General features: G+C 31.6%; 1 protein-coding gene across 2 annotated transcripts; it reads left to right on the top strand.

Annotated features, from left to right (window-relative positions):
• On the top strand, nt 1-27,443 carry Gbs-70E (Glycogen binding subunit 70E). 2 transcript variants are annotated; one of them, XM_065365036.1, is made up of 4 exons: nt 1-353; nt 20,885-21,290; nt 24,353-25,029; nt 25,805-27,443. In XM_065365036.1, exons 2-3 carry the CDS (start codon nt 20,922-20,924, stop codon nt 25,022-25,024), a joined length of 1,041 nt encoding a protein of 346 aa, XP_065221108.1. In that variant the 5' UTR covers nt 1-353; nt 20,885-20,921; the 3' UTR covers nt 25,025-25,029; nt 25,805-27,443. The 2 variants fall into 2 exon arrangements, with proteins under 2 accessions (XP_065221108.1, XP_065221107.1); XM_065365035.1 differs by lacking the exon at nt 1-353 and adding an exon at nt 8,795-8,986.
• The last annotated feature ends 320 nt before the right edge of the window (nt 27,444-27,763 follow it).

The following is a 27,763-nucleotide window of genomic DNA, read 5'->3' as shown; positions in this document are numbered from 1 at the left end:
GTTCGTACCACGAACGACTCGACTGATCAGTTCATCGATGCGGCCAACCCGACGCAGTTGTGCCGACTCAACAGCCTATTAACATTAGCGAGCCTTACAGATTAAAAAGTTACATTTCGGGCAATATTCGACCGGTTGCCCTTTTTCACTCGCGAAATGATAGCCGGATAAATACGAAGAGTTAATCGAGGTGGAGTGTGTTGTGATCGCGGTTTTGGTTTTTTAAAAATCTGATTCGGTTTCGGTTTCACCCCCTCGCCCAGTTTTTCTTTAATCGAGTGTTTCGCTAATGACATAATCCATCTAACGAGTAGTGTAGTTTTTAAGATAACCCCATTTTTTTAAAACCTTAGGTAAGTGGATGGTTTTCGTTTCGGATTATTTTTATTTTTAAATTACTTAGTGTTAGTGTATTTTTATTGTGATTATAAGGTGAATTTTTGATGTGATATTGATCAAAAAATGTGTTTCGCTCTGATTTGAATTTATGTGGGTTGGTTTTTTCATTCGTGTGAAGGGTTTGTTTGATGAGAACGTTTTTTTTTTTTTTGGGAGGGGGGGGGGAGGTTGTTGTGATTGATTTGTTTGGAGATGTTCAGAGCTTTGATAATATTTTGCATTTTTTCTGGTCAATTTTTGACTATGTTGATGGATTGATCTGGTGTTGTTTTTGAATAGGTAAATGACTTGCTTCGATCCTCTGCTTTGTTTCTGATGTGAAATTAGGCACTTGAATTTTAAAATTTTTTCTCGTTGAGTGTTTGATTTATTGTGTTTTAAATGATTATTGCTTTTATTCGCTATTGATTTTTTTCTTTCGTTCGATCAAATTGAACGAAACCGCCCCTCAGATGATTTAGTTTCTTGGATAGATTTTTTTGAAATTTTTTTACGGTCAATTTGGCATTTAATATTATGTGTTTTTTTTTGTTGAAAATTTAGCATTTTTTTTAGTTTGGTGCAAATTGAACGAAAATGCCCGTGTTACTGATTCAGTTTTTTAGTTGGAATTTTTCGTTTTTCTGTAAACTTGTCATTTTTATATTTTATTTTAATTCAAAATTTGATTTCCTTATTCATTTTTTTCATAATAAATTGAACGAAATTGCCCATACTTGACCGGTTCAGTGCTCTTAATAAAATTTTCATTTTTTCTCATTGAGTTTGGTGTTTGATTTAATAGCTAACTTATATTTTGAAGTTTGATTGTTCCTTCTTTTTCTCCTATTTTGATTTTCGATATTCGAATAAAGTTGCTCTTACTAATCAAGTTTTTCAGATGAATTTTCCAATCTTTTTTTTTTACAATTTGTTTGACGTTCAATTTGATTTATTCAGTATTTTTTTGATGAATTTCTAACTCTTTTCAGATTTTTGATCAAAATTTCAAAGTTGTGATTGTTCCTTTATTCGTTCGTAGAAATGTGTTGAACAAAATTGTCCAAGATGTGTTCAATTTTTGATAGGAGGGAGTTGAATTTTTTTGGAGGGGTGAGAGGGTTGTTCAAATTCTTTATTTGATTGATTGGTCAGTTTGTGAAAATTGAACGAAATTTTCCACGATTATCTCAAATTTTGCCCAAGATCTAACTGAATTTGAATTTTTATAGCCTATAATTATGTTTTTGAAGATGCTTGTCTTTTTTCTCGATCTTATCATTAAGTATAGTCCTATAGATTTATTAGTAAAAAATTAACGAAATAGCCTACGAAGTTGTGATTTTTTTTGGATAATCTTTGCTTCGATGAACTGAACTTCTTTTTGGTCTTTTTATTCTGAAATATTACGACTTGAGTTGTCCTTCTTGCAAATTTTTCAATTAACTTGCAAAGATTGACCCAGATTTTTCGTGAAATTGTTCATTTTTAAAGATTTACTCGACTCCCTGAACGTTAATTTTTATTTTTTAAATTGTTTTTTGACTATGCTGGTTTCTTTCGTCTTTTTCAATTCATATCGAATTAAACGAAATTTCCAGTGAAATTTTGCATTTTTTTTGGTAATTTTTGATTGAAATAATTGAATTTTTTCTCTATTTTGTATTCCGAAGTATGATTTTTTTGTGCTGTTTCTAAAACTTCAATTCAATTATTCGAAATTAAACAAAATTTTCGATCGTATTTTAAAATTTTTCAGAATAATTTTCTATTCGAGTTTTTTATTCAATTTTCTCCCTTTTTATTCTCAAATTTGATTATTTTTCCTGCCCGCAAATTTTGAATTTCTTTCGTGAAAGTTGAATGGAATGGAATTTCCCTAAAAACTTTCAATTTTTGGGTAATTTCTACAATTCTACATCAAATAATTCACGACTCTCTGAGCCTGTTTTGTTTCTTCTTCCTTCCAATTCTTTTTCAAAAATTAAAAAAATTTCATTTTCTCCCCCCCCCCCACCTACCTCCATCTCCACCCATACTTTGAATAAAGTTTGTCTATCTATGTTTTTCTACAGTCTAGTTTTGTGTGTGTTTGGAAAAAATGAACGAAATTTCCCTTGCTTTTTTATTCTTATTTTTTTGACAATTTCTGATGTGAGTTATTCTTTTCTTTTCCTCCTCCTCCACCCTCCCCCACCCCCAATATTCTTTAAAATAAGGATATTTGCATTTTTTCTCGATCTAGGTAAATTTTCAACTCATTTTGTATAGAATGAAATTTCCCTAACATTTTAAACTTTGACCAATATTTGAACCAAATTGTTCAATTCCCCCTTCTTGTGCTTTGAAGTTATCTGCTTGTAAACCTCCTAGTTATTCAATTCGTTCGTAAAATTTGAACGAAACTGCCCATATCATTTTATTTTGACAATGAGTTTCTTTGTTCGTTATCGTTTCACTTTATACAATCGCAAAAGTAAATTGAAATATGAATTTTTTCACGACCTCAGATAATTATGTGAATTTTACATGCGTGCGCAATGTGACTCCTTCTCATTCGAATTTTTTCAGCTTACGTGACCGTTCCCCTACTTTCTGTTTTTATGGTTCAATGATTTTATCGAGTTTTTGACGTAATTTTATGTACTTGCGAATCTCGTGTTTCTTGGTCATTTGAGAGATGGTGAATTCGTGCAGAATATTAGAGATCCTTGGAATAGAAAGGATTTTGAACAGAATCGTTCGTAGGATAATTTTGGAATTAAATTGGTCATCATTTTTTGGCTTTTGAAACAAATTTCATCGTTTTTTTTTTCGTTGGTTCAATTTGAAATGAAATTGAAAGTAAAATTTTTGAAAAGGCAAAATAATGATCATTTTGAAAAATAAATCAATTTTTTTCTCTTAAAATGGACATTAAGTCCAATTTCTTGATTTGAAAATTCAATTTGAACTATTTTTTGACTGGGAGAGCGGATTTAATGGATGAACTAATCCCTCTTTTTCGAATCTAGTACACCAACATACGTACAAATGTATCGACTGAACGTATCTACATATACGAAGAATCCATCTCCATGAGCCATGATGTCGAATAACCTTAACGATCTCTCTTTCTCCGCAAGTCATTGGCTCTCGTTTTAAAGTCAACCGTTGCCAATTTATATGTATCAAGCAATGGCATTTGCCATCTAATCGAGTATACTCTATTAACACCATGCAGCTCGAATGATGCTCTCGACACCAACGTAAATTGCGAACAAAATTTTTACGTCCTTCGAAGTCGTAAATTGATAAATGTTTCGCGATCCGCACAAACATACTAGACTGAGACTGCAAAAATAAAAGAAAAAAAAACAAATAACAAATACTCGTACGACCGTAAGATAATTTTTTTTAATCACACGTGTACATAGCGATGGCAATTTGAATTTCGCAGGCGATCGTTGACCGCGCCAGAGAAAAAATATCGTATATTACCCCCTCCTCTCCTGGCGCCTTAACTACTTAATCGCAAACGGAACTGAAAAAGATAAAGAGGTGGTAAATTTGATAGCGCCAAAAAAATTTTTACAGCTTGAAAATAACTTCGGATGGTGATAAATTTAGTACCCGGTTTGTACAGATAAGATAAAAGTGGGTGCGAATTTCATTTCATCATTTATCGCCCTCGACTTATCTCATTCTGATTAAAAATTTCGCCTTATTGTGCATCGAACTGAAAACTTGCTTCTTTTTTTGGTAATTTTGATAAATTTTTTTTCGCTCGATTTGCTACGTACAAAATCGCTGCTGCTATTTTAGCCACTTTGAGGTAAATTTATCACGATTTTTTTTTTCATCTCGTTTCGTTTTTTTTTTTTTTTTTACGAGTATTTATGTTTGTTTATACGAGTGTGGTTTGGTACTGGCGAATTTAGGTCAAAGTGCATTTATTTTGAAAAATTTTTTATTGGCGGGCCATGGTCAGCTGTTTATTCGTTATTTTCTCGAGCTATTAAGTTGATTTAGATGTCGAATGAGTACGAGATGAGAGATAGAGAAGGGGAAAGGGCGGAATGTGGTTTTATATATCGAGCAATTTACCAGGGTATTTTCTTTTCTTGACAGTTGGGGTTTTGTTTTTTTTGGAGCTGTATACCGAGGATTATTTCAATTGAGAGGAAGGGAGATGAAAAGCGAGATAGTTTTAAGATGAATTATGAATATGAAACCAAAGTGAGAGAAGTTTTGGCTTCTCTTTGAAAGTGTGTTTTGGTGACTGAAAGATGTGTGATAGTCAATTTACCATGATTCATTGGTAATTGGAACAATTAAAAAATTAAAATTGTAATTTTGTGCAATTTACGTAATTTACCGGTAATTACCGTGACCTGATTTTTAGTTTGTAGTGATAACCGATAAGAAATGAATTTCCAATGATGCGTTTACCCAAAATATTCGGCGGTGATGATATTTCGATGTAATTACCCGCTGATGATAAAATTTCGCCGAAATTCGCTTAAAGTTCAAGAAAAAATGTTGAAAACATGTTAAAATGAGATGGAAATGCTCCAAACGCAAAAAATCATTAAAAAATTAGGTATACTTGATGAACATTTCCGAAAAGTGACAAAGTATCAGCAAAATTTAACAAAATTGAGCGACAAATTAGTAAATCATTGTTAAGAATAATTTTAAAAACACTGAAAATCACCAAGAAAGTAAGAAATCTCAGTGAAATTTGACGAAATGAGGCCAAAGTTGTACAAACAACATACAAAACATCGATCGTTAAAATTACTTAGAATCATAAATAAACGTAAAATGTTGCTAAAATTTGATCAAAAATTTCATGAAAAAGTATTAAATACTCTAATGTATTTTTAAATGATTTAAAAAAGAATAAACCAACGCAAGAAAAAAATCATTAAAATCGATAAAAATTGGTATGAACAGAAGAAACTTTTTGTAAAAATCGAACAAAATGGGAAAAATTTCATGAAACATTTTTCAAATGATCTAGACACGAATAAAGCATTGATATCACTAATAATTACTTATAAGCAACTAAGATTGATAATCATTTCAGTAAAACTAGACAAAAATGCACGAAAAAGTGTTTAAAACGTGTTAGAATAATGTAAGTATACTCAAAAAAAAAAAACAATAAAATCACCAAAAAGTAATGACATTTCAAAAAAAAACTTGGCAAAAATGCAAGAAAAAGTATTGAAAACTTTTCGAAATGAGGTGAAAATGCTCAAAAATGCATTCAAATCTCTTTTATGTACATTATCGCGAAGGGGAAAACGATAAAATTTCTGTAAAATTTAATAAAACTGTACAAAAATTGCATCAAAAATGTTGAAATGTTTTCTAGGCGTTAGTTAAAGGTTTAAAAACACTGAAAATCATCCAAAAAAGTACAAAAATTGAAGTAAATTTGTCAAAAATACATGAAAATGTGTTATAAACGTGTTGAAATGACGTAAAATTACTCAAAAAAAAAAAAATTGAAATCAAGAAGTATGAAACTTTTGAAAAAATTGAATTTTTTTATTTTACAATTTAGGCCCCTTCATACAGCTAAAAGCCAATTACGTTACAATTAAGAGGTGATAACAACTGAAATTTGTTTCAATAATTTCAAGAAAAAAATACAAAAAACAAAGAAATGTCTAAAGCAAAAAAAAAAAACAAAAAAACGATATAATATTTTGAAGGGAAAATAAAAAAGAGAGAAGAAAAAGAAAATTTGCACCAAACATCTTGAAACTTCTCTTAAATACAAGCAAAAGCATTAAAAACGCTTTAAAGTTGTCAAAAATTTTGAAACTTTTGTTAAATTCGTAAACAGAGCATGAAAAAGTGTTGTATTTACTAAACGCGTTTAAATGATCTAAAAATGCTCAAAACTGCATGATGTCAAAAGTAATACAACGAACTGTACATATTAAAAAGTGTAAAAATGATCTAAAAACACTAAATCACTAAAACAGAGCGAGATTTGATAAAAGAACGAAAAATGTCTAAAGTGTGTGAAAAAGCGTTTAAAATAAGTTGTAATGACGTAACTAAATTTCTTTTGAGAAAATCTTCAACTAAAATTTAAAATCTGAACGTATTACCATCAAATTACCGTAATTTACCGTAAATTACCATCAAATTACTGTTAATTACCATCAAATTACTGTAATTTACCGTAAATTACCATCAAATTACCGTAAATTACCATCAAATTACTGTAATTTACAGTAAATTACCATCAAATTACCGTAAATTACCATCAAATTACCGTAAATTACCATCAAATTACTGTAATTTACCGTAAATTACCATTAAATTACCGTAATTTACTATCAATTACCCTCAAATTACCGTAATTTACCGTAAATTATCATCAAATTACCGTAATTTATCGTAAATTACCATCGAAATACAGTAATTTACCATCAATTACCTTCAAGTTACCGTAAATGACCATTAAATTACTGTAATTTACCGTAAATTACTGTAATTTACTATCAATAACCCTCAAATTACCGTAAATCTCCATCAAATTACCGTAAATCTCCATCAAATTACCGTAAATTATTATCAAATTATCGTCATTTTACCGGAAATTTCCGTCCAATTTCAGTACATTCTACATTTTAACCAGTTTGCTGTAAATTACCTCTCCATTGCCATTAAATTACTATGTATGAAAATTAACACTCCAAAAAATTACACGTTTTTGATCATTTTTGGTGAAATTGAAAACATTTTTGATAGCTTTAAAAGGGATATTTTAATCCATTGAATTACATATTGGTGATATCATGTTCTTTATACTTAATTCATTTCATGACATTTCATCAAAATCAGTGTCTCGATTATTCTTGATGGAAATATTGAGTAGATATTTTACTAGAAAAGTTGACTTCAATTTTGAGGGAAAGCAAAGGGTCCTACGAATAAGAAGAAAGTGAGCAAAATTATTGATCATAAAATTTTCAATAAATCCAAGTCTTGATTCATTTTTCCAAAAATTTTTGTTTTTGAGATAATTCGAGGAAAAGTGAAATGCTTTTGCAATAGAATTTTTCCCGCAAAAAAATAGAAGTCTGAAGGATCCTAAAATATGAACATAACAGAGCATAAAATTTTTCATCTGATGAGTATAATTATTTTTTTTTAAGTTTTGTTTTTGAGATGATTTTAATAAAAACATTTATGTTTTTTCAATCACGTTTTTTCAGTTTTCGAAATATTTAGAGCAAAAATGAAGCAGCTCAAGCTCAACTTCATTATTGAACGACTTCTCTCCCAATTTACGACTAAATTAATGAAAATATCCTTATCCATAAACTGTCTTAAAATATCGTTTCAATTACTGAAGCGGAATTTCTATTCAATTTTTTATACCTATTACCTACCCATATTTTTCTGCACAACAATTACCTTTATTTACTTATTATGCAATTTCGAGTGGAAAATTTTTCCAAAACTAATCTAGCAATTATTTACCTACACATGATGGAAATCGACGAAAAAGAATGTTGTTTACCGTCTTCCAACTTCCAATATTTGTTCATTTCGACTTGACCGGAGCGAAATATTAAATATAATTCGAGTATTTATCGCAAACAAATCGAGTATTTATATGTACATTTGATCTTGAAATTGGAACGATTTTTTAATTTCTTTTTTTAAACAAATAATAAGCTCGATTAAGTGAACATCAAGATCACGTTTTTATAAAAATACCTACCAATTTTATTGTTTCAAAACCGCGATTAATTAAACGAACAGGTAAACGTCATAACTCATAAATTTGTGAAATCTCGTGCAACGCGTTCTTCCTTTTTATTATAATTATAATATTTTAATAAATCGATAAGTAAAGTATATAAGGTCGGATGGTTTATTGTTGTGAGAGAAAAATTTATCAAAATTTACTGACACGTTACGATTCCGGCATACTTTCATGATATCTCTCCAGTTGCGAAATACTAGAGATAAAATAAAATTGAATCACGTGAGGTGTAAATTAAAATGTTGAGTGAAGAAGTACTTGTAATTACTAATTAGCTTAGCCAGTGATTAGGATCATTTCACTGGGATTTTTTCATCGTCGAAATTTTTTCCTCCTCTAATTTCCTGCTGGTTCGAAGGAGCTAGAAATTTATTCGTTTTATATGTATACTAAACGATGATCTCTGATCGATTAAAATTTTCCATCGTCCAATCGTTCGATAAAATTGTCTAAAATTAGTCGAATCGAACCGCGACTCGATTGTATCGAAGTCGAATACGAACCGGCTGAAGTGCCCGTGCTTCGTAAAAGGTCGGGAAAAAATTTTCTACTCGGACTCGTTCGCGCATGCGCAGGTCTCGTGATCTTTGAGATGTTGTCATGCGATACGCGGACATCGCCGGGTGAATTTGTTACTCGTTTTTCACAATTTTCACCGCAGTATAACGATCTGTACCCTCGAACGAATACCTACGAACTAACGAATTTTAACGCGTGTGAATTTTTTTTTCATTTCAAACTATACATAAATAATTTATATCGTCGTGTTTTTATAACAAGTGCCAAGTGAAGTGATCTTGTGTCTTTATAATATTACATTCGAATAAGGTAATTTTGTAAAATTTGATTTTTAATTTCGGTCGAAATTTTCAAAAAGGGAAATTTTAATGTGATCGCGTGTTTGGTAATTCATAATTTTATTGTGGTGTTTGGTGAATTTCGAAAAAAAATTTTCGCGATGTGAATTTTTTCCCAACGAGTGATTGTGTTAAAATTTCCCTTTTTGTGGTTTATTCGATAAGTTTCACGTTAAAGAAGACGAAGGTTGCGGTGATTTTTTTTTCAATGTGATTGTTGTGATTATTTTTTTCCTCAAATTTCGTTTCGAAACAAGGTGTTGAGCTGTTGACTGCTCGATAAATGCCAATTTCGGTTTAAATTTAACTTTTGACCGGGTCACGCTTGTGTGCCAATGGCATAGCTATGTGTTTGTGGGGTTTCTTGAACCCTCCTAGATATTTTCTCTCTCACGTATCGATGATCCAGGCGTGTAGGAGGAGATTCTCCCATTTATATTTTACCTAAAAATAACTTCTCAACGCCATCAGTGAATTCCTCTCATGTGCGTAAATTCGTTATTGGCAAAGTAGGAAGACACGTGTTGCAGGAGTGGTCGATTATTTTGATGACTTAGGATGAGTTATGACGATGGTCGAAAATTTACGTATTTATTTCTTCAATTTTCACTCGTCACGTACGTGATATTTGACAGGCTCTGGGAGTGTTTAAAATTATCTGTTTGAGTGAAATTTTATCCCAACTTGTGGCTTTGACCATGAGCTTTATCAAGATTAAAGACGTTCGCCTCATGTACGAGCTTTAGCTAAACCACGAGGTCTCCATTTTGCGGCCAATGTACTCTAATGCGAATTACATACACGGTGGCGGTACTTACTATGTATAGTGACGTCATCGAGTACGATAATTGCGTTAATTTTGGCGATGATTTGTTCAGAATTGTCGTACGTATGTATTTAGTAGATCCGAACTGAGAACGAGAAGCCTCAATTGACTCCTTTTAATCGTGTGTCAAGGTCTTTAACAGTTTGAGGAGTCGCGATTATAAAGTTTACTTTTCATATCGAAAGATGCGTTATATAGCCTAAAAGATGAATTACGTTGAGATGGTGATTTAGCTCGATTAATTTTTACCCACGTGATCTTAGAGTAAATATTTGAATTTGTGTATTATCTATGGCGGAGATGAGATTTAGCTGAGAGGCTAACGATAGGTCATAATTTTGTTGTTTGATTTCGTCACGTGATGTACCTATAATTTGTTCTGCTGTATAACTTGAAATTTTTAATGAAACGGAATCGTATTGTTTTAAATTAGAGTAGTGGGAAATTATTCGAGTGTTTTATCAGCTCGTCGTGAACCAACGGTCACTAGTCAGGAAGTGGATATCTTTAGTGTAGGCAAATGTGCTCGTTTTTATTCTGTGGTGAAGAAATTTTACTAAATTGGAGTGTAAGAGATCGATTTACGAGTAGTATTTTTGTGGGCGAAAATTTGCTGAACCTACATCAAATAGGTTAAAATTAAAAGCCCCACGTTGGGCGCCAATATGTTATCGTTAGGAAATTTCAAGTTCGATTTTTGGTAAAATTGATTTAAAATTGGAGGGAACCAATTTACACGTGAGAAAAATTCTGTAAATCAAGGTCGTGGTTAGTTTTATGTGAATTTCTCGACATCCAAATGCTCAAACGACTAAAATGAGAGTATTTTTGAAAACTACGTGAAATTTTGAGTCGTTTTAGGTTTTATGAATTTTCTCTAAATGCAATATTTTTTCTGTAAAATTGATTTGAAAATGGAGAGAATTGAAATGAACTCAATGAAGAATTGTTCTGTGAAAGTTATGACCAGTTTTTTGTGAATTTTCCCACATCTGAGTCCATGATGGGTAAAAATGAGGATATTTTTGAAAACTGCGTGAAATTTTGAGTCATTTTAATTCTTATGAATGTTCTCTAAATGCAATATTTTTTCCATAAAGTTTATTTGAAAATGGAGAGAATTGAAATGAAACTATGAAAAATTGTTCTGTGAAAGTTATGACCAGTTTTTTGTGAATTTTCCCACATCTGAGTCCATGATGGGTAAAAATGGGGATATTTTTGAAAACAGCGTGGAATTTTGCGTCATTTTAGCCCCTTTAAAATTTGCTTTCAAGGTAGTATTTTTCACATGAATTTCATTTCAAAAAAATAAATAGAGAAAATCAAATTGAATTTTTGAATAATTGTTCAGTGAAAGTTATGGCCAGTTTTTTGTGGATTTTTCCACATCTGAGTTCATTATTAGTAGGTAAAGATGAGGATATTTTTGAAAAATGCGTGAAATTTTTTACAAATTTTGTCCTGTGTAAATTTATTTTATAGAGAGCAGTTTGACGTAAAATTGAGTTTAAATAGAGTAAATTAAAATTAGTTGAATATGTAAAATGTTCTGATAAAGAAAGCTGATGGTAGTTTTTTTTTTTTTTTTGTAAATTTTTCGACATGTGAACATCTTAAGGGCAAAAATGGGTACATTTTTGCAAACTACTTGAAATTTAGTTTGAAGCGATATTTTTCACATAAAATCCATTTGAAAACGGAGAAAATTAAAATTAACCAGAGTGCTTATTTGATGAAAATTATGGCCACTTTTTTGCATTTTTTTTCTACATCCGAGTATTTTATTGGCAAAATTGAGATTATTTTTGAAAACTGCATTAAATTTTCTACAATTTTAGTTCTTTTGAAATTTGTTCCAAGGTCGATATTTTTCACGTAAAATCGATTTAAAAATGAGAACAACTAACATGAACCTACGAATACTTGTTCAATGGAAGTTATGACCAATTTTTTGCGAATTTTTACACATCTGGTCATCTCAATTGCAATAATGGGGATATTTTTGAAAACTGCGTGAAATTTTACATCTGTTAGGCTCTCTCAAATTTGCTCTAAAGGCAGTATTTTCTTCGTAAAATTGATTTGAAAATGGAAAAAATTGAAATGAACCTACAATACTTTTGATAAAAATTGTGGCCACTTTTTTTGCATTTTTTTCGATATCCGAGTATTTTATTGGCAAAACTGAGATTATTTTTGAAAACTGAATTAAATTTTCTACAATTTTAGTTTTTTTGAAATTTTTTCAAGGTCGATATTTTTTACGTGAAATCGATTTGAAAATGAACACAATTGAAATGAACCTACGAGTACTACTGGTTAAATGAAAGTTCTGGTCAATTTTTTGTGAATTTTTCCTCATCTGGTCATCTCAATTGCAATAATGGGGATATTTTTGATAACTACGTGAAATTTTGCATCACTTCAGTTCTTTCAAATGTATTCTAAAGACAATATTTTCTACATAAAATTGATTTGAAAATGGAGAAAATTGAAATGAATTTTATTGATATTCAGTTAATGAAAGTTATAATAATTTTTTATGAATATTTCAGCATCCGACTATTTTATTGGTAAAAGTGAGGCTAGTTCTGAAAACTGTATGGAATTTTCTACAATTTTAGCTGTTTCAGAATTTGTTCCAGAGGCAATAAATTGATTTCAAAATTTAGTAAATTGAAATGAACCTAATACCTGATAAGTACAAGATTTATTTGATCTGTAGGCAATATCTTGAAAAATGAAAGCTTCACAAAAAAATTGATACTTAGGTATTTTTTCTCAAAAATTTATAAAGTTTGAAATATCTTAACTTTGTTTGTATTCAGATTTGTCCCAAATTCAGCTCTTATTCGCTTTAAATAATATGAACGATAAACATCAAAATGAATATAATTTTGAATAGTGAGTGAAATTTTTTACAAATTTAGTCTTTTTCAATTTCAAATTTGTTACAAAGGCAATATTTTTGGAATAAAAATGACTCGAAGATTACCTCAATGCTCAATTAATGTCAATACGAAATTTAGTTGATTTTTAGAAAATACATATTATTTCAAAAAATATTGTTCCATTTGAAAAAAAATTGACAATTTTTTAAAAATATGTGAATTTTTTTACGATATGGTTTCTAAAAGTGAATATTTTTGAAAATGATGTCAAATTTGTTCCAGAGGCTATATTTTTGGCATAAAAATGACTTGAAGATCAGCTAAACGAAGATCGATATGAGATTTAGTTGATTTTTAGCAAATATTTTGAAAAATATTGTCCCAAAAATTTTCAAAAATATGTTAACTTTTTTTACAAATTTTGTTTCTAAAACTCAAACCATTTTGCATAAAAATGATGGGAAAGTTGAATTTTTCGAAATAGAAAATTCTGGCAGATAATTTGTGGAGTTCTTAGTAAAAATGATGAATTTTTCTTTCAAAAATTAGGTAATTGATTTTAGAATGGTTGGACATTTTTTTTTGCAGATTTGGTATTTTAAAAATTTATTCCAAAGGACTTATTTTTCTCATGAAACTGCATGAATTAAAATTGAACTGATTGGTAGAATTGATTAATGATTTAGGTAGTCGATTTTAGGCATTTAGTTCAAGAAGCAAAGATCCCCTTGGAAAAAATGAGCACATTTTTGAAAAACATATGAAATTTTCAATAATTTTGGTTCCATTCAAAATTGTCCCAAATGCAGTTCTTTTCGATTTAAATGCATTTAAAGATGGAATTCTTTAGAATATCATCAATAATATCGATATTATTAATTTAGTTTTTTGAAAACATCTTCAGATCTAATGATTTTTTCTTGAAACATGAGTACATTTTTGAAACAAGGGTAAAATTTTCTACAAGTTTCATTTTTTTTAAATTTATCCCAGAGACCTTATTTTTCGTGTAAAATCAGTTTCAAGTCAGACTAATGAATCAAGACAGCCTTTATGGATGAATGATTCAGTAGGTTTTTGAAATAAAGGTCTCATTGGAAAAATGCTCACATTTTCGACGAAATTCAGAATCCTCAATAATACGTTCAAAAAATTACGTAATGAATCGCTATAAATTTTCCATATTAGTACCTACATAAATTCACTGCTGAAAATATATCCAATCAGTTGAAGTTCAAAGTACACACATTAAACTGCAAAAAAATATTCGAGTCATTAGATCACGCATCTACGTAATTTGAGGAAACTCCCTGAGTTCGTCATTTATCCTGTAACAGACGTGTTTATCACCTTATCTAAATTTTTTTCACGTCATACGTCATAACGAGAAACGATTTTCAATTAAATACCGTTCACATGATGCATTAATTGTATAGATATATTATTTTCCGGAAATTCGCTTCGTACCACTAATAATAAAATTGCACGAATTGCAGTCTCGTAAATTACCCGAAACCTGAGTTATAAAAAAACACAATTGTGTCATTTGAATTTGATGTAAAATTTGGCGTATTAGAATGACCCCATCAACATCAAAAATAACTCTATAGGTAGGTAGAGGTACAAAAATTACGAAATTTGTTTGTAGTACTTTGGGTCTGGCAAAGTAGTTAATTTATTATATACTCATGTACAATTAGGCACGTATTATGAATGAGTAGATAAGTCACACTGAGGAGGAAAATGAATACTAGAACTCTTGCGGTGGTGTTCAGATCACTCGGCAAACACGTGAATGTTAAAATTTTATCGCTAAAAAAATAGGTGTTCGGGTATCACATTCACAATCGTACAAATGATGAGTGAATTTTAATTTTTCTCGCTTCTAAACGAGGTTCTGTAATCAACACGTGGTTATAATTAGAATTCGCTGGCGTTTTATCGCTTCCCACGTTCTTTAAAATACTTTTTCGAGTGATTGATCATGGTACATCGATATATTTTTCTAATATTTCCACACATGGAAGTTTTACGACTTTGCACCAACTACCTATTTGTACCTAAATGTGACTTTTTGGCACGTTGAAGAAGAACTCTGTACGCGCGATTATTTTGTATCAAAAATCGTGTCGAATTTTAATTACCTATCGATGGCGTTATTTTTTTTTTCGCGCATACAATGTATCGTATCGGTAATTGAACTACAGGGTTACCCGCGTAATTTCTTGGAACTGATACACGATATACGAAAGATAGGGTTTAATTAATTTTTAATTTTTAATTATCGATGTACCAAATCGAAATTACACGACTGAAATGCGCGATCGAGATAAAGGAAGGGGGTTATTTTTATAGAAAATATTTGCACAATTTTTTACGACTACCTACATCGCGATCGAGTCGAAATTTCTGGTTCGTCAAGGGTCATTTAATTGTGCAGTGTTTGTGTTTTTCTTTTTTATGACTCGAACAAATAAACATGTCATCGAACAAGTGGTGGAAAATTATTAGGGTTTTAAAAAGTTGAACCACGTTCAAAATTAGTCCCAGTGTGTGAATTATTTGCTTAAATATACAGGGTGGACAGAAATATCGGGTACCCCTAAGAAAGTTTTTCATTAAAAATATAGGTTGGCAACGTGAAATAGATGCATATGATTGGTGAAATGTTATCTCTCCAGTCTAACAACCAATCATGTGCTACCATTATTATCATTCACTGTGACCAACCGAAGTATTTAGCAGAAAACTTTTTTATGGGTACCCGATATTTCTGTCCACCCTGTAGCGTGTAAACGAAGATCAAAGACAAGACGATCGTGTGGTCTGTGAAGGCTGGTCAAATTTTGCGAAAAATTTAAGAAGTGGATTTTTATGTGTTGGAAAATAATTATGTATACCCAAAGGGTTTCGTCCATTTTGTAAGATTTTTTTTGATTTGGAGGGATTTTTGGTTGGTGAAGGTGGCAGCCTTGAAAATAACATGATGTTTTATTGAGAGAAAAAATTGTGCGAGGTATAAATTTATGATATTTATAACATTTTTTTAGAGTATTATGTCTGAATTTTTCAATTGAACGAGTTTTTCTAAAGGCAGATGTTTCGAATCGTTCGCGAACGATTGCGTGTGCACGTGTTTGTTTTTTCAAGTTGAATCATTTTCTAGGTGTCTGTCTACGGTGATCGGTTCATTGACGTAAATTGCGATGAATCACTCGTCTATAAATTGAGTTACTCGTATATTTATAGAAAATTCGTTCTCGAACGATTCTAATTTGATTATGATTCACGAATGAATTATTTTGAAACTGAATCAGTTTTTCATGACGTTCACCTTACATTTTTTTCCTTGACGTTTTGATTTTCATGACGTATTTGAGTTCTTTACGATGAATTTCGTGATTCGTTCATATCTTTCGTTCGTTCGCGAACGAGCTGGTTGATTTAATTTTAGGATTTTTTGACTGTATTTGAAATTAATTTCTTATCGACTCCTGCTCAAAGAAAATTATAAGTCTTTCTAGTTTTTAGATTGCCAAATTTTCGGGGATTTGAATCGTTCGCGAATGATTCATTTGATAAATGAATCAAATGTTTCAAAAATGCCTGGAAAATATTTCCAAAAAAAAAAATGTATTTTAGATTTCACTTTTGGTTAATTCAATTCACTTGACGTTCGTGAACGATTCTTTTAAAAATGATAGGGTGGTTTTTAAACTCCTCTCTTGAATGAATCTTTTAATAATTTTTATGAATTCATGTCTCTTGATTACAAAAAAAAAGAAGGTGATCAAGCTACCTTCAAGAACGACTAATTTGGATTTAAAAATGATGCCAAGGGTCAGGAAATGTTTTGAGTCATTTTTCTGAAAAGATTTTTGTTTTGAGTTTCTTGATTATGATGAGTCGTTCACTGGTGATTGGATGATTCTTTTAAAAACTAATTTGGTCGTTCGCGAACGATTCACCGAGGGATGTTTCGAGTCATTATTTTCCAAAATGAACCATCTTCTTGCAAATTTTGATTGATTTAATGTAAAATTCTTGAACGATTCTTTTGAAAAATGATTATGTCGTTCGCGAATGATTCATTAATGAATTTTTTGAGACATCGTGTCCAAAATTTACTATTTTTCGAGTGAAATTTTGTTAATTAGATGAGGAGTTTGTAAGTAATTTTTTTCGCCAAGTATCGATTCAGTCGTTCGCGAATGATTCATTTATCGATTTTTGAGACATTATGCTCGAAAAGTCAAAATTCACCATATTTGAGCAAAAATTACCATCACAAAATCATTTTCTTCATGAAAAGTTTCACCAATCTTATGGATAGTTCGCGAACGATTCTGTTGAAAAGCTGTGAATTGTTCGCATATGATTCTTTTATTAATATTTCAAGCCATTTCCTTCAAAATACTTCACCTATGAGACTTTGAGCAAAATTTCATAATTTTTGATGAGTAGTTCGCGAATGATTCTTTTCAAAACCGATCGAATCAGTCGCGAACGTCTCATCTATGAATCATTTGAGCCATTTTCTTCATGATTAAACATTTTTGACTCGAAATCTCATTTTTTTTCTCACGTAGTTCGCAATGATTCTTTTCAAAAACGATCAAATCGTTCGCGAACGACTCACCAATAAATCCTTTGAGCCGTTTTCTTCTCTTCATGATTAAACATTTTACATTTTTGAGCGTAATCTCATTCTTGTTTCAAGTCGTTCGTGAATGATTATTTTCAGAAACGATCAAATCGTTCGCGAACGACTCATCAATGAATCCTATGAGCCATTTTCTTCATGATTGAACATTTTTGAAGGAAATCTCATCGTTTTTCTTATGTACTTCGCGAATGATTATTTGTTCAGAAACGATCAAATCGTTCGCGAACGACTCATCAATAAATCCTTTGAGCCATTTTCTTCATGATTGAACATTTTACATTTTTGACTCGAAATCCCATTTTTTCTTAAGTAGTTCGCGAATGATTATTTTCAGAAACGATCAAATCGTTCGCGAACGACTCATCAATGATTCCTTTGAGCCATTTTCTTCATGATTGAACATTTTACATTTTTGAGCGAAATCTCATATTTTTCTTGAGTAGTTCGCGAATGATTCTTTTCAGAAATGACCGAGTCGTTCGCAATGACTCAATAATGGCTCTAATAAGTCGTTTTCTTCATTATTAAACATTTTTAAGCGAATTCTTACCTTTTTTCTTAAGTAGTTCGCGAATGATTCTTTTCAGAACAGATCGAATCGTTCGCGAACGACTCAATAGTGGCTCTAATGAGTCGTTTTCTTCATTATTCAACATTTTTGAGCGATATCTCTCATTTTTGGTGTGTCGTTCGCGAATGATTCTGTTCTAAAATGACCAAGTCGTTCGCGAATGACTCATCAGTGAATCTTTTGAGTCATTTACTCCCAAGATCGTGATCTTATAAGCAAGATTTTATCAACTTGACGAGTAGTTCGCGAACGAATCTTTTTGAAAATATTTATTCGTTCGCGAATGATTCGTTTATGAATCCTACGAGTTACCTATTTATAACTTTTGAAATTCCCCATGGTCGAGCAAAATCTCATCATTTTTCATCTGTACCCTAAATCGCGAATGATTCTTTTAGAAAATGATTATATTTTATTAATTTATTGAATAGTTCGCGAACGAATCTTTTAAAAAAGTCTCATTCGATACATATATGAATGATTCCTCTAACAAATTTTTTGAGTAATTTTCTTCAAAATGCGCCATTTTCGAGCAAAATTTCATCACTTTTTATGAATAGTTTGTAAATGATTCTTTTCCAAAATGATTCAGTGGTTCGCAAACGAATATTTTGGAAATGATTCAAATCCATTGACGATAAAATTTCTCAAATAAAATGATAAATCATGTTTCACCAATCGCCACGAATTAGAAATGCATAAAAAATGCTTCTAAAATGAATGTAAAAATATTGCAAATTTTAAAAATGAACTCCAGATCCCCCGGTCGATCACTCATCGAGTCATCATTCACCATCTTGAATTTTTTAAATTTTTCACATAAATTAATTTACGACCCTCGATGTGAAAAAATTTTTTTCTAGGAAGTTATATTATTTCAACTGTATAACTTATTATAATAGTACGTAAATGCGTCAATGTTTTTGCGTTTTTTTTTTTGGACATCAAATGCTAACAATTATTGGCTCGAGTACAAAAATTTGCTTGAATGAGAGATTCGTTCGCAGCATAGTATTTTCTTGCGCCGGCCACCACACGTTTACTACAGCAGCCAAAAAAATAAATCGTACGATATTGTCGAAGGTTATTATTGTATCAGTGTGCAAATTTGTCTTCACCATCGTCACCTCCTCCCCAATTATTCCCCATCTCTTAGCATTGTTCGAATTAAACTGCGATTAAAACTTCTCCCTCGGCCGGTAGTTTCTTAACCTCTTCTTTTCTTCTTTATCTCTCAACGTGATAAAAAGCTGCGAGGTTGAAACGACTTTTTCTCTGCTTTTGTTGGTCCAACTTGTTGCCATCACGTAGCCTGTATTTTTTTTTAATTTGTCGAATCGAAATCGAGTAAATATTTATCAAGTTTATCGCTTATTGCGATTGAAGTTGAACCACACCATTGCACCAGTCACGTGTTTGAGGTGATTTTCCTATCATCGGATATTTGCATTCGGCCAGCACCTGAATTAATCTATTAGTACAATTGTACACTCGAAGAGACTTGATCAACTTGACTGTGTCAGTCTCCAAAGTTGACTGTTCGGGAAATCGAACATCGAAATCTTACGGTAGTCGATTACCTTGACGTATGTGAAATATTTTTCAAAATATCCATATTTCCTGACTCTTTTTAAACGCTATCACGTCGAGTCGACTCGTAAATGCATCTAGAAAAATATTTACTGTACGAGAGAGTTATTCACGTACGTTTTGTACATTAATTGAGCCCATATAGATCTTTCAAAAACGTGGGTAGAACACGATACCACTCCTTTGGAGCGTGTTTATAGATAGAAAGTAGGCCTACACAGACGATTGTGCTCAGTCAAGTTATAGGGTGATACTATAGAGGAAGCTGTTAAAATATTAAAAGCAGTGAGATTTAAATTGTTCGCTATGAGAGAGAGAATGCTATCTCGAATAGGTTTATTTATAGAATAGCCGGAAGGATTTGTAACAGTGGAGATAGATGAGGTGCGTTTATTCAGAGCCTGACTAGACCGTTATGCACGCGCATCTCTCTGCACGCATAATTCGGGTATTGTTTATCGTCTTATTTGGATTTGGACCTCGGTTCTTCGGTATTGTAAAAAATAACAAAACTCGAAGATCTTTTTTTTGAAACTCATCGAGGTACGATTTTCATTCATGTTTTTTCGAGTCTTGATCGCACAAAAGAAGTCCAGATGCGTCAATTTTGCTCCTCTTTGATTTTTTTCCAAAGATGTGCTCATTTTTGGAAAATGCTCGCAATGCTTTTTTTGTTGATTTTACGTGAAAAAATTTCAAACAAAAAATATTCCTTGGTAATTCATCTAAAATTTTAGTTATTGTCAAAATTCCATTTTGGGCAACCCTGATCCCTCAAATTCGAATTAATCGATTGAAATATTGTAATCAGGGGTTCTCATAATTGCATCGCAGGATAAAAAATTCATGATTTGGAGCAAAATTTTGATGCCAATGAATTTTCAATGATTTGACTCGATAGATTTTTTTCTTCCTTTCTCATTCTATGGATAAACTCACCCCTACCCCTCCAATCTTCTCGAAATTACTTCATTAGCAGTTTGGACTCTTTTCCAACTAATTTTAAAAATTCAAATAAATCCTTACGATTGGAAAATTAAAATAAACTTCAATCCAGCATTCCAAGAACTCTAATTATTAATAATATTACGTTCTATATAGTTCGATCGAATGTATTCGTCATTGATACTTTATTAACCGAACAATTCCATTTGTAAATCATTTACATCATTACCATATTATTATATTTCTTACGCACGAGCGTCATTATACCTATAGCTGCAGTTTATAGTACAATTTGATATGATAACCTACCTCTACCTCTCTCTCGAACCAATATATCTAATCAATTTCGATTATTCTTCTTTCTGTTTCATGTTCAGATTTATTAGTCGTATTAACACGTAACAAGCGAAAAGTATGGGATCAGACGGAGATATTCTAGTTTCACACGGTCCGCCGGTCTTCAATCACAGCCCAGCCACGTATTACAATTCGTATGGAAATTGTCGTTTTCAAAACACGAGCTCCAGCAATACCAATTCAACATCGTCATCTACGTCTACGTCGACGCAAAGACAACGTCTTAAATCACCTAGCAGATCAAGCGGGTCTAGATCGAATGGATGTTCGGAAAGGAAACCAAGACCGTGTCTGGTGGTCAGACCTGATGACAGTTCGTCCTCGTCGTCCAGTTCTTCCGATGAAAATGAACCGCCAAGTCCGAACGCCAATAGACAGAAAAAGAAAGTGGTTTTTGCCGATGATAGAGGATTCTCGTTAACACAGGTTAGTCCTTGATGCTAATTTCATTTCAGTTTACATTCACTTCGAATGCAGGGTTTTGAAATTTCAACTCTGGAATTGAGCATTTTTGAGCCAAAGTAGGGCGTTGAAGTTGAAAAAATTGTAAAATTATTTATTCCGAATAAATATTTTGAAAATTTCAAAGCTAGAGATGTGGAATTTTTCGATTTTATACTGATTTATTCAAATACTTCGAATGGTTACTCTTGGTTTTGAAAATAATTCTTCATGAGACCAGAGAGAAGTGAGTAGGAGGGAGGGGGGGAGGGTCTACATACGTGTAGTGCCGAGAAAAATGGTTCAAATCATGAAAATTCCAAGGAAAAAATCGACTTCGAGTACCGAACCTTCCAAATTTTCGAGCAATTTCTGCAAAAAAACGCGATTTTTTCTAAATTAATTTTTACGATTTGAAAATCTCGTCAATTCGGTATAAAAGTTGCTATGATTTCGTTAATTTTCAGTCAAAATCTTCAGAAAAACGTTAAGATTGATATTAAATTGTACTCCCAAAAATTTTGGCTCAAGCTGTTTGAAAAAATCGTTAATTTGGTGAAAAAAAGTCCCTCAGAAAATTGCGAGTCAAAATCTACATATTAAAAGACCTTAAAATTAAAATTGGTTGCATTTAAAAAAAAAAATGTCGAGCATCTTTTTGATGGGTTGTTTTTTTTCATTTCAATTTTTTAAACCGAATTATGCTTTAGATACAGGGGTGCCCAAAAGTCAGTTTTTGCCATCAAAAATCACATATAATTCAAGAACTAAGCCTCCTAAAGAAAAACTAATGGCATTAATCTGATAGGAAATTTTATCCTCTGCCATTTTTTTCATTGTCTTTTTTCTCTAGGATGCACAGTTCGCAGGGAAAATCATCTTTTATGTCAAAAAACGTGAATTTAAAAAAAAAAAAATTGGGGAAAAAATTTTTAAATTATTTCAGCAGTTAATTTCAACTATTTTTAACACGATTCCCATAATTTGATGAAATATAAGTAAATGATATTTTCAAAAAAAACACGTTGAAATTTTTTTTTTTACAAAAACGTTAGGCACTAGGGGAGAGGGGGGGTGCTGCCAAAATCAAGTTTTGTAAAAATGAAAAAAAATCGAGTGATATGTCAAAATGTAGGTTTTTTGGATCGAGAAACACGAATCTGAGGTCCTTTTTTCCCTCAAACCCCTTGGGGAGGTGCTACCAGAATCAAATGTTGTAAAAATGGAAAATTCTAGTGATATGTCAAAATTTAGGGTTTTTGGGTCGAGAAACACGAATCTGAGGTCCTTTTTTCCCTCAGATCCCTCGGGGGCTGTTGGGGAGGTGTTACCATTCTTAAGATATTTCGTCTCAAACGGGACTATAATTTCATTTTAACTAAATTAACGCGAAGTAATTGTAAGTGAATAAGGCATAAATTCTTTTATTCAATTCGCTACAAAACCGCGATTGCGTGAAAATGTGTGTTTGAGTGTGTAGAATTTGGGTGTGGTTAGTTACTTTGCGACTAGGCGTGATTTTTCTAGTTATGATATAAAATAACCGAATTTTATTTCAGTAGCACCTCCCCATAGAGGCTGAGTGAAAAAAGGACTTCAAATTCGTGTTTCTCGAACCAAAAAACCTACATTTTGACGTATCACTCGATTTTTTTTCATTTTTACAAAATTGGATCTCGGCCGGTAGCATCTCCCAAGGGCTCTCAAGGGTCCTCAAGAGTACTGAGGGAAAAAAGTACCTCAGATTCGCGTTTCTCAACCCAAAAAACCTATATTTTAACATATCACTCGATTTTGTTTCATTTTTACAAAATTTGATTTTGGTAGCACCTCCTCAATGGCCCCCGAGGGGTCTGAGGAGAAAAAGGACCTCAGATTCGTGTTTCCCGACCCAAAAACCTACATTATGACATATCACTCGATTTTTTTTCATTTTTACAAAATTTGATTTTGGTAGCACCCCCCCACCATTCTGGCGATTTTGTAAAAAAAAAATTTTGACGTGTTTTTTTTTGAAAAGATCATTTATATTGCATCAAATTATGGGAATCATTTTAAAAATAGCTGAAATTAACTGCTGAAATAATTTTAAATTTTTTCCCCCAATTTTTTTCATTATTTTATTTATTTTTTTAAATTCACGTAGAAGAAAATGGTAGAGGATAAAATTTCCTATCAGATCAATGTCATTAGTTTTATCTTTAGGAGGCTTAGTTCTTGAATTATTTATGTGACTTTTGATGGCGTAAACTGACTTTTGGGCGCCCCTGTACTTTCCTTCATGAACATTATTTAAAATAGCAACTTCGCTCATTTTCAATCTTTTCAAATTTTTTTCATTCAAGTACAATTGGTATTTATTTTAAATACTTGCCACAATTTCATCAATTTTCATTTTTTTCGTTCTTAATTTCTAAAAAAGGTCAAATCTTTTCAAGTATTTTTTTTTTTTTTTAATTTATATTGACATTAATTTTTTTTAAAAATGCCAGCTTTTATTTAAATGTTAAAACATCATGCAAACTTCTGTTTTTTTTTAAATCACGAAGGTTTGAAATACCTACATATATTTTTTTTTTGTACAATCAGAGTTCTGTTTTTCCTCCAGACTCTTTCTTCTTTAATTACTTTCTCTCCCCTTTTTGAAATTTGAAAAATCATATGTAATCTATTTTGGAAGAGTTCGTTCATTCCTTTGGTCGTTCGTTCCTTTCGATGTAAGACACTCAAAACATTTAAAAATCAAAAATCAATCCGATGAATCATCAGAATTTTTTCTAAAAATAATAATTTGAGCCATCAAAGGTCAACATTTAAGAATACCTACTTCAATTGCTCTTATTGAGATGAGGAGCATCTCACGTTAGCTTCGTTGAAACTGCTTTCGCTCTCAGGTCAAAATTCGTAAAAAAATTCTCCAAATATGTGGTACCTCTACCTACCTACGTATTCTCTTCTTGTCTTTCTATAAATACTCTCAATGTATTTCTATTTACAAGTATATTACCTACCTGTATCTAAACTGGACTCGTATTTCTATTTTCCAGATTCGTTTAATGGTCGAAACACCTTTAGACAAATTAGTACCGATCAAGGCGTTCGCCAACCTGAAACTCGCTTCTACATGTACGGAAACAGCAGTCAAACCATCGCCGATCAACGTCTGGAAAGTCTTGTTCAACCAGCCAGCTTCAAACTACCTAGAATTTCGTAAACGTTTAGAAGAAACGAACGTATCGTTAGAAAATGTTATAGTTAAAAGCGCAGAAAACGATTTAACCGGTACGGTTAAAGTAAAGAATATCAGTTTCGAGAAACGCGTCGTTATACGATCGACGACAGATAATTGGGCTTCTCATCGAGACATCGAGTGCTCGTTCGTCGATAACAATACATCTTCGAGTGTGACCATCATCTACGATACGTTTTCGTTCAAGATACACCTAAACGACGATAACGATAATATACAATTCTGCGTTTGCTTCAAAAGCTCAGAAGGAGAGTATTGGGATAATAACGAAGGCAAAAATTACACGCTGGTTAGGAAAGACGAACAGAACGCCGCTGATGAAAATAAAAGTATCCAGAATGTTAGAGATATTATCAATAATGGTGCAGGTAACCAATATGTTCCAGTCAGATCGAATACATGGCCTGCGTACTCGGCTCAATTCAATAATACGAATATTAGCAGTTATCAAGGAGCTGTGTATTGGTGATCCGAGTAAGTTTTATCTCGAATTGATTGATTATATACCTATACCTACCTGTAATGATATGTAATTTAGATAAGGGCATCGTCATTGGTTGCAAAAGCTCGTAATTTTTTTAATCATTGTTGCGGTTTGTAAAGCTTTGATGATAGAATGCAACGATGCTACTTGAAAGTCAAATTTATAAAAACATATTGCCACGAAGTGTACGAAATTTTGTACAAGTTTCTAAATTATTTTGTACGATTTGCAAAAAGATAGGTATAGTGACCGTTCGGTGAACTTCGAACTACATATTATTCCGAGTTTATTTATCTATTTTTTTTTTTACTCGTAATTTTTATATTAAAATTGCAAACCGAACGATTGGCGAACTCGTACTACTTCGATACTAAGATAAAGTGTTAAATTTGAAGAAAAAATTGGAAAAAAATGATTCAATTCGAAGCTAAATTACTCTACACGTATTGCAAAGATTATTCTTATTAATTAAAATATTTAAAAATGAAAATTCCTCGTTCGACAAACGATTACATTCGAGTTTAATACTTTATCATCGTTGTTCAACTGTATAAGAGAACCGATTGAACTGTGAATGTAATTTTTTTTTGCTAACATAAGTTCAATCAACGTGCGAACTCATCGATATCTAAAATTCATTAAAAAAAGAACAGAGTATTTTAATTACCTCGATTACTAAATATAATTCGAGTGTTTTCTTTTATCTGTACCTACTCAAGGTTAAAGATACTATCGATCTAACATTGTGTATTTTTTTGTTCGCAGATTATTTTAATTTTGGAAAATGTTCGTACACGAAGTTACATTCATGGTCCAGCTCACTGCCGTTTGTTACCAAGATTTCCTGCGTTGGTATGATGCCTGCTGATGTGGCGTATTTGGAATGATGTAGAAGTGGTTTCAAGAAACCGATTTACTTACCTACGTACCTTGATGATTCTGTCGTAACGAGATTGTACCTATATAAAGGAATCAAGATTGATTATTTTTTACAAGATTGATACTACCCCCCTCTTTTTTATACTTGTTTTTATTGTTTATATAATAATGTGTGTTTTTCGTTCTCCCTTCCCTTCCCTTCGCCGTGTTTATTAATTTATTTTTCCTTTGTAATTAGTCTCTACTTCTATTCCTTCGGCACCGATTTCTCTCCTTATAATCTTTTCCCAAGTTTTAAACGTTAGTCTAATCGTATAAATTTGTTTCTTCGTTCATTGTAAATATCTGTTTATCGGTATCATTTTTCTATACAGATAGGTTTATTGTTTTGGGTATAGGCTTTGCATTTGATGGGCGTATAAGACTGTTAATTGATAATTATCATTAGTTAGTAATACACCGATGAGATTTTCGAAAAATCAAACAAAATTTTCATTTTGATCAAATTTACTTATCCGTGAAAGGTTTTTGAAAAACTTCGATATTCGTTTTTAATCTTTTTTTTTAGTCGTTTACGTAGTACGTTTCTTTCTTTACTTTTTTTTTTTAATCTGTGAATTAATTCATTCATTACTTTTTTCTCTATTCGTATCGTTAGCTTGCCAACGGATGTATTATAATTTTGATGTACGAAGACGTTACCTATTTAAGCCGGTATAGTTTTACCCTACGTGGTTTTAAAAGTCATTAAATGCCGGATATAGGTCTGCATATTGTGAGATCGTTTCGAAAGGCATTTTATCATTATTATACATTACTATGAATAAATCCGCGTAGGTAGTTTTCCAGAACAAGTGAATACTTTATTAGTGTGAATGTATCTAGAATACGAATCGAACTCTAGACTTATTTTTGTAACTTTCTAGTCATTTGTTAATTTTAATCAAATATAACGTTTCGAACATATACGAACGTTGTATTTTATATACCTACTTATATGCAATAAGGTTGTAATTTTTTTTTGTATTTTGTGTTCTTGTTAATTATTCTGTTCACTCGTTACGACGTATACGTTTTCAGTTTTTGGTAGTATTCACTTGTTCTACTGTTCGTGTTTTATTGTAAATGTTCGTTCGTTTGTGTAACGAATATTTTTTTTTACAGTGTATTGTGTGAATATTGTAATTGGCAAGCTGCATATATAACTATTGTTCCTATACTTCGCGAAACGATTTTTTTTCTTATTTTTATACGCGACGGGTGTCGAGCTCGAGAATTTCGTTATCGTAGTTTTTTAAGTATGGAGCATTGGCTTAGAGAATTCTTATACTGTTATTTCCATTTTGTGAATTGTTGTAACTTAGGCTGTGATTGAAACCGATAAAGACCTGAAAGCCTTATACCTGATGGAATATTGATTATTATACGAAGATGTAACGAAATATATAAGTTGTATTTTTTTGCATTATCAGAATTACTATCGTAGTTAATAACACACGAATAAATAATCATCTATTTTTACAAATTGTTTTCGTATTTATTCAGTATGAGTGTGTTGACTGTTGAGATTGGAGGGGAAGTTTTTGAAAATTGAGTTCTTTTCTTTCTTGTGAATTTTGACATTTTGAACTTTGCCTTCTGCAAAGTACAAACTGATGAACGAAGACGACGAAGTTCTCAACAAATGGTGCCGGTTCATTCCTTCAGGATTTTATCGAACCATCGAACGTTTTGATTTGTTTATTTCATGATTTTCATAATTATAAATCATAATATAAAATAGAAAATTAAAATTAAAAACAAAATCAAATCAACCCTAGTAATTTCGTACGGGGTAGTTGGTTA

The sequence above is a fragment of the Planococcus citri genome, chromosome 4 (assembly GCF_950023065.1).
Source record: "Planococcus citri chromosome 4, ihPlaCitr1.1, whole genome shotgun sequence".
NCBI classification, from domain to species: domain Eukaryota; kingdom Metazoa; phylum Arthropoda; class Insecta; order Hemiptera; family Pseudococcidae; genus Planococcus; species Planococcus citri.
Note: the sequence above shows the minus strand (reverse complement) of the source record. Positions and strands in the feature narration are given on the sequence as shown.